At 36.4% G+C, this 8,643-nt stretch overlaps 1 protein-coding gene across 4 annotated transcripts; it reads right to left on the reverse strand.

Moving 5' to 3' along the window:
- Positions 1–172: 172 nt before the first annotated feature.
- On the reverse strand, positions 173–7,429 carry LOC117423561 (peroxynitrite isomerase THAP4-like). Of its 4 annotated transcripts, XM_058990083.1 has the most exons (8): positions 6,413–6,677; positions 5,983–6,086; positions 5,487–5,626; positions 5,108–5,315; positions 2,589–2,745; positions 1,608–1,717; positions 1,093–1,196; positions 173–463 (listed from the first exon to the last, which is right to left on the reverse strand). In XM_058990083.1, the coding sequence occupies exons 5-8, from the start codon at positions 2,705–2,707 to the stop codon at positions 344–346; spliced, it is 453 nt and encodes a 150-aa protein (XP_058846066.1). In that variant the 5' UTR covers positions 2,708–2,745; positions 5,108–5,315; positions 5,487–5,626; positions 5,983–6,086; positions 6,413–6,677; the 3' UTR covers positions 173–343. The 4 variants fall into 4 exon arrangements, with proteins under 4 accessions (XP_058846066.1, XP_058846067.1, XP_034784556.1 ...); XM_058990084.1 differs by lacking the exon at positions 6,413–6,677 and adding an exon at positions 6,899–7,429 and having other exon boundaries at positions 5,108–5,626; XM_034928665.2 differs by lacking the exon at positions 5,487–5,626.
- Positions 7,430–8,643: the final 1,214 nt, after the last annotated feature.

An 8,643-nucleotide genomic window follows, 5' to 3' on the forward strand; every position in this document is an offset into this window, starting at 1 on the left:
CATGGTATCTGAAAACAGATTTCTATACATTTTGTATGTTATTGTTGCTGTAAATTTTACACAATAGAAAATCTAGGCTAGTCCAGAGTACATTCGCTTGCATTCTGCTGTAAAGTTTCCAGTCAAACTATAAAATTTATTCAACTGAGGTTGTTTACAACTGTCTAATAGCACATCGTAGACTGAATATACATTTAAAACAGGTATTCAATTTGCCTCGTATATCAGTCTGTGAAACAGAAAACCTTGACATTCAACAGCAGAGCAGGAGTCATGTTAACTTCATACATTGTGATCATGTGATTTGTGTTGGATACTCCATCAGCAAGCCTCTCCGTTCCCTTCAGGGCGCTGTCTTCCTGTAGGTGATGTGCAGGTGCTTTGAGAGAGGCTGGCCTTCAGTCGCTATGCACACCGTCTGCTCCAGCCTGCCATCTTTCTTGAGTCGGAAAGTCCGGGAGATCTAAGGACATTAACAAAGGGAATGACATGCCCTGCAATACGACACCCAACAATAAGAGGTGTACATGCATTTCATAACTTTTAGATAGCTGAAAACGGATAAATTGCGATTTAATGATTCAGTAATGTATACATTTGGTTAGTTGACAGTAAATTATACATGTGCTATACTTTACTGTATACGGGCCCTTCACAAATTAATTATTTTCAATGCTTTACAGTTTTTTGATGTGCACGTCAGATTCCCTGTAGTACTTATTTCAGACATCACTGCACATAAAGAAGTCTTACTTCAGGGCTTGATGTATCAAAGTCTTTACAGCAAAATGCAATTTCCATTTGTTTTTTTAAAAAATGAAATCAAACTATGTTTGTTACTTATCTTGTAACAAAAAGCTTAGGCACAGTTTTGGAACCTTTTTTTGTAAATACGTTTACTTAACTAACAAAAAAATGTTAAAAATCGTAACAAAATTAAGAATTCTAGCTTTACAATACATACAATTCAAGGTGTTAGCAAAAGGACTAAAACAATGTTCATGTTTTATTTGGTTTATATGGTTTGATTTCCTATTGCACTGGATTATTAGCTTGACCAGCGAGTCTGTGTTGTTTAACTGATCTCGATACCTTCTGGACGTGTGGCTCTTTAGCAAAGGAGATGCGGGACACAGACTGGGACTGCAGAGTCAACTCCTGACCGCTCAGCTTCCCCTCCTCAATCTCAACAAGGCCTGGACATGCAGAGAAACACGCAGACACAGGGTTACCACTCTAAAAGAGCTCTAGTGAGGCCACACAATTTACACTGTGACATTTCATTCACACGAGGAACAGTTTATTTAAAACTCCTAGCTCCTGATCATTTCAATAACACTTAATTGAAGGTAGTTCTGAAACCCAGGACTGGGTGCAGTGGTAGTGTGAGTTTCAAGCCATGCAGACGCATACCATGGTGCACTATGTTAGAAACATGTTTGAGTGGATGACCACAGGCTTTTCACCTCTGCAGACCAGAGTTTAAATCCAGATCAGATTACAAGTTAGTGTGCTTGTAAAAGGCAAGGTGGATAGATGGAAATCATCTGCCTTAGACAAAGAGGTGACTTTAGAGAGGAAGTAATGCCCTGCCCCTGCTTGGGTACCTGTGTTCTGGGCGATGATAAATGCCACTTTGTCTTTGCCAGGTTCCACACGGATGAAGCCACATTCTCTGTGCAGCGGTTTCTTCGTCTCACAGTGGAAGGCATTGAACCTGTAGGACACAGTACTGACTTAAACATTGAGTGGAATTCTTTTTTGAGTCCATTGTCATTCTACTGTTTTGAGACCCTAGAGTCACCCTTAGCCCTGTTCTGGTTCAGCTCTATGGGGATGGGGAATTTCATACAAACAATTACAGTTGACTGGGGAACTGGGGCAAAACATGTAGAAGTCAGGAGTGTCAGTGCTGCGTTAGTCCCCCTCCCCAATACTACATCCAGCCTAAATCATACCTGATCGCTCAAGACTGAAAGGGGCAGTCTTCTTAAATCTGTCACGTTTCAGTCTCAATAGATCAGCTGAGCTGTTGTTGTGGTGGTGCTTGTGCCTAGTCTGTGCCTAACTTCAAGAACCCATCTTAGCACAGCAACACTGGGCAGGGGAAACAGCTGCACTTGTTGTCGTGTGTGAAAGCTGTATCACACTTTGCTTCATAAAGTTGGTCTAATTTAGATTCAAATGCCATTTTCATTTTTTTGTTTTACATTCTATTTACTATCTTATGGAGTTTTCAATCATTCCGAGTGTCTGTTTCTGTTACTCCAATATAAAGTTCTAATCAGAGTTGAAAGATCTTCTGGTCTTGTGACTTGAAGGGAATGAGGAAAGGCTGATTTATTTATTCAATTTTTTATTTATTTAGAGTACCCAATTATTTTACTCCAAATTCCCCCAGCAAAGACTGATGAAGACTTCACAGGACGCAAACCTGCGCTCCCCTGACTGTATGACTAACCCTGCACACCACAGCCCTGTTTTTACCAGGTGAGCCAGCAAAAGCAGATTTCAAGAAAAAAAATAACTCAATATTGGGATAACTGAACCCAGAACCACTCGGAATGATTGGGTTCTCAGTTACTCACATGAAGTTAAGCATGGGCTGTCCCACGTGGAAGATGTGAAGCGTCTCGGTGTATCGGAAGGGCTGGATTGTAGGGAAAGTCCCAAATCCTGGCTCGTCACACTCCCAGGACCCCAGCATCCACTCCAGGGGCTTTATTATCGGGTTCAACGTGACGTCTGCCAACAAAAAAAAAAAAAATTAGCAGCAGCAGGTTCAGAGTAGCAGCTTGCTATGCCAAGTGGATAATACCACAAACAAGGAGAAAATGGTACAAAATTAAAACGCTAACAGCTTAAGAGAGCTTTAAGATATATACTTATGGCATGATTCTGGTTTTGTGATATGAACAGGTGTTGCACTGCTTTTAAGTCAATTCAAGACCACAATGAAAATGAATATGCTCCAAAGTGTTTAGTAAGGTCTGTTTTGTGACTTTTTATATTTTATCTATAGTTATCCAAGTTGGAGAAAAAACATTTCAAATAAAAAGGCGTGTATATTACTTTTAAAGATACAACTTTTAGTTTACTACAGCATTATCAAATCTGTACCATCCAAGTTACTAAAGAATACTTGTCAGTGACTACATTTTGATACCATATAGATAAATTCTAATGACATATCAAATTTCCAGATGTCCTTGTAAGAGGTGGTTGATGTGCTGCTACAGGTCGTAGGTCACTGCAATTTAATGGTACAATACACTTTTGTATAAAAAGGAACATCTATAAGATATAAGTGAATGAGAAGGGAGTATGTAGCATTGCTATACCCAAGAACTAAAATATAGGGAATATCAAAGACCCATGGCGTAAAAATGTAAATCGAGACGTTACAGGAACAGAAGATAGCTAGCAGTCGGCCCCACAACAAGCTTAAAAACAAAGCAGTGAATTAAACATATTGATGCACATAACTGTTTGCGATACTATTCGAAGCACAGGTGGCTAATCATGTTGATATAAGCACGGTATGGTAACCGAATACTGAACACATTATTAGAATTTAAATAAACATAAACTACATTTTATTTTGTTTTTTTTTGTTTAGCCTCATAATAAAATAAGTTATGAAATGTTTCGTTATTGTTTGTTGAAAATAAATTGTTCGTTCAAAAGGATTTCGGGTTTGCTGCAGGTATATGAAAAACAACAAAAACACGTTCACCTGTTTGAAGAACGGGGCACGACATCTAGGTTCAGAAAACAAAAACACAACTACTCAATAATCCCCTTTCATCAAAACAATGCGGCGAATCTTGTGCTAAACTTCGTTTCTTTACAGATATGAGATTGACACCGGAAGTTGTTGTTGTTACTATAGTCACATTGCTGTATATTTTGTACAATTTACTCTTGCAGACTGATGTGTCATCTCGAATCGTTCTGCCTGTGTCCCTCCCATAGATATAAACAGAACTAGATCCGCCAACGGCTGAACCTTCAGTGCAGTCGAACGAGATTTCAGTCCGCCATCTTGGATGCTTGTAGGCGGAGAGCGCTGTACCAATGTAAACATGTAGATAGGCGTAGCGATTTATTTATTTAGCTTAAATAAAATTGTATTTTAAAACTTGGATAATGTACTATTAAATTAATATCCAACTGTCGCTATTTTTAGTTAATTTATGTAGTTGTAAATTACCTTTCCGATGTGTTTCACATTTCTAAACTATAATATAGGCAGCAGAAATGAATACTTACTGGAATCATACGTTTTTTACACATTCACATAAAACGTATGTAATTAACCCAGACATTTCGAGACAGGACAGGATTAAATGAAATAGACACTGTTAATCCGTATCAGTTTCTAATTGAAATCGCGGATATCTGACAACGAGTGAAACTTTTAATAAGAATGCTTTCCAGTATTCATTTATAGCGATACATTTCAATAGTACATAATAAATGACCGCCCTATTACAAAAGGCATATCTTATATAAATTCCATAACACATAATACAAATACTTTAATACAATATACAAGACAATTAATATATTATAAAATACATAACATATAATACAAATTTAGAGTCAGAAAGCCTGGTTAGTTCCTTCCCCAGTCTCAAAAAAAAAAAATAGAAAAATGTCCTCTCCATAAAATATTCAAAAGTCCAATGTTGACCATAAAGTCCAGTCATCCAGAAAGCAAGTAAACAATACAAAATAATACATTATACATTTGGGTCATTTCAGGGTTACCAGATTTCCTAAGTAATAAATATCTATCTGTACGTATATGTAAAACAAATTACATTAACAGCACTGAAAATTACTGTATGCAATAACACTATTAAAAATGTATTCAATATGTTGTCAATTGCAGCACATTTCTAAACCAGACACAGAAATGAATGCTTGATAAAGTCACACATTTACATATACTGTACATTCATGCATGTAACTATTTCTAATAGCACAAAAGAACAGAAAATTATTTGCTAAATTATGTTACATATTTCCCATGCCATTTTTACCAAACTTAGTCTTTTACTTAGTGGATTCTTCAAGGCACACATTATATGAAAGTACATACCTGAATAAAGGTGCAGTTTAGATTGCAGATCATCTGTAAGTAGATTTTGTTCTTCCAGCTCTTTCAGCAGACTTTAGTTAGTTCTTCTGCAGTGTTTCTCTCGTGCCTTACAATTTCTTAAGTTTTGCTGCAATTGTTGAAGTCTTTCTTCAGTAAGTGCTAGCTTTTGCTTAATGATTGATTCAGTTGGCACACAGTAGTTATGGAACTGAAACAGAATTAACGTGCAAACTAGTGCATAATTGAATAGAAAAGCTACACTTCGACAATAAATACAATTTACAATTATGATTAAAATAACTTGTACAAACATAATATTGGCTACATTTTATAGAATGGTATATGGTGTAAACTATACACACAAAAATTGTCCATTCACCATCGTAATATTCCATATATTGTGGGCAGCAGTGTGGAGTAGTGGTCAGGGCTCTGGACTCTTGACCGGAGGGTCGTGGGTTCAATCCCAGGTGGAGGACACTGCTGCTGTACCCTTAGATTGCTCCAGTAAAAACCCAACTGTATAAATGGGTAAAAGTAATGTGTAAAATATAATGTAATTGTATGTAAAAATAATGAGATATCTTGTAACAATTGTAAGTTGCCCTGGATAAGGGTGTCTGCTAAGAAATAAATAATAATAGTTCATATTTATTTAACAGACTAAAACTTCAAATAATGGACATGTTTTGACAAGTTTTACTGTATATTTGGTCAAACATAAGAAATGGCACACCAATGATTCAATGCTGTCTATAACACAACATGTTCCTTAATTTGTTGAATATTTAAAAAAAACAAATTACATTATTCTTTCATGTCAAGCAGGAAACATTAGTAAAAACCAAGAATTAATTGTTTTTCATTTCTCTTACCTCACTAATAACACCATGGTGTGAATGATCATTTGAGCTGGAATTAGAATGACATACAGGGCAGAGGCAGATTGTGATGCTCTGGTTTTTCTGATTCTAGTTTTCTAAAAAAAACAAAAACAAATTGAAACTGTGATTAATATTGTACTAGTAATTATCATACTAAAGACCACGATAAACGATCGGATTGCAAAGAAATTGCATAGTCTATCGTGGCCTTAAAGTTTATCATACAAACTGATGAAGATCAATATTCTATATCAGTTGCTGTCAACATACCTTTTATAGAATCAAATTAAATAATTGTAATCGATACAATCGATATATGTGTATAGCAAAGAGTATATATCACTGAAGAGGTTAGAAGTACAACAGGGTTTATTTTATAAGCATTTTGTAGATGAAAATAAAACATGCACTAAAATATTACCTTTTGCAGATGACTGGGCAAATTATCAAAAACTGAAGGCTCCGCACTCTCTCGAATCCTAACAGTTTGACCAGTTCTATCAAAATCTTCAGCCCTTAAGTGCTAATACTACACACGGTGCACCAATCCTTAGCTACCCAGTTTTTTTCTCTCCTCATTAAAAAGACCAACTCTTCCTTCTTTCTGTATTCTTAGGAAAACTGAAACAGATTGAACGTATATTTAAAAAAGTCTTAAAGTCTGTGAGACGGCGCCATCTAACGTGCACACTGCAGTATAGCTACTTACTGTAAAACCGGATTTGTTTTTTAATGTGGCGGTCAGAAGATACATCTATAAAATTGCTTTAAATGAAATATGTAAATGTGCCTTAACGTTATATTAAAATATTCTCTCCCATTTGGGAAAACGCTAATATGTGCTAAATCAAAACCGTTTCCAAGATTTAGGCCTAACGTTCCTGTTTCTACAATGCCTCATACTTACCGGTGGTAACTAAAATGCCGGGCTTTTACATGTCATAAAACCTTAGTCCCCAACAAAGCAATTCGTGAAATGTGTGAGGGGCTACGGGCCGATTTCTTGACGAATGCTGCCAGTAGCCAATAGGACAAGCTAGCAGCAATGCCGATGAAGGCTGTGCCCCGAGGTGTGGAGCCTCGAAATTGAGGAAAGGATGGTGGAGATGTGGCAGGAACACCCGTGTCTCTTTGACACAAGTGATATTTCCTATCATGATCGCTCATTGAAGGAACAAAGATGGAGGGAAATTGCTTTGGAACTTCAGGTACCTGGAAAGTAAATAATTGTTATAACTTGTTAATGCCGAAGCAGATACTGTGTGTGGTAGTGTGTGCTGTCATTAGAATCAATTTCTACAGTCACTCGTATTCGATATCCTTGTCAAACCCCTACTGTATGCTTGTATTGCTCATTTAATCAAAATACGAGGAGGGGTGCGCGTCCCTGTATGTGAGAAATAGAGAGAATGTAGATTACGTTGTTGCATATTTAAACCTATGACAAACTTGTAGTAACCTACTATTAAAGTTGTATTCTAGTCTGTTCAAAAGCGCAACACTCGCTCCTAGTACAAAATATTTATTAGTTTAAAACCATCAGTCCGTATTGGCCACGTCTATTAAGCCAATTGCGCGTCCAAATGGATCTTCCTGTTTTTTTTTTCTTTTTTCTGTGCAAAACAATGCACAGACAACAGCGATCGCCTCCTCGCTTGAGTCCATGATTCTCCCGAATGATGTCTACGATTCTGCAAGAAAATAGGCGCAGTCCGCGACAAGATATCTCGTGTAGTGTGTGTAGCTTGCAATCCCCCGATACAGTGATAAATCGTAGCTCAATCTGTAAGTGTGCGTAGCGCTGCGTCTCCCGATTGAAAAAATCGTGCAGTGTAAGCCCGGCTTTACTCCTGCCTCCCTCGATACCTTGCTACCTCGTGGCACGTAGCATGGGCACACTCTCTCCCTCCTCTGAATCCCTCCATTGGATAATAATAATTCTGCATAGGTTTAAGATGCAATTTACATGTGAAAATGTTAACTTCTTAACCTCGCATGCACGAACAAACAGCACTAGTCGAAACTTTTAAATTATTTTTTACCGTTTGACAGAGATCAAACGGCACTAGCCGAAACTTTTTAATTACTTTTACCGTTTGACAGGGATAGCTAACTTATATATATATATATATATATATATATATATATATATATATATATATATATATATATATATATATATATATATATATAAGCTCAAACTAAGAGCCAGCTGCCCAACGTTTCGATATGTTGTACATAACTTTCTCAAGGGAGCCTGTGTTTGAGATATATATATATATATATATATATATATATATATATATATATATATATATATATATATATATATATATATATATCTTAAATGTTACGGACCCAGTCCTAACATTAAAATCTTACCTATCTAGACCTGTAGATCTTATTAATATAATAAAAACTAGACTATAATCCTAAATATTTTATGATTAGGCCCAACATTCATCAGTAACGGTATTTTCTCCTCACATCAAACGATATTATTCAGGTTTTATTGTAATGTACTCAATCACATTGGTACTATTTGTTTTCCAGAACATTTCATTATATATATAAATGATAAATGACAGAGAGCGTGAGACCGAGAGAGCGTGAGACCGAGAAAGCCTAAGAGCCACTTATATTTGTAGCTGC

Source organism: Acipenser ruthenus, chromosome 17 (genome assembly GCF_902713425.1).
Source record: "Acipenser ruthenus chromosome 17, fAciRut3.2 maternal haplotype, whole genome shotgun sequence".
NCBI lineage: Eukaryota > Metazoa > Chordata > Actinopteri > Acipenseriformes > Acipenseridae > Acipenser > Acipenser ruthenus.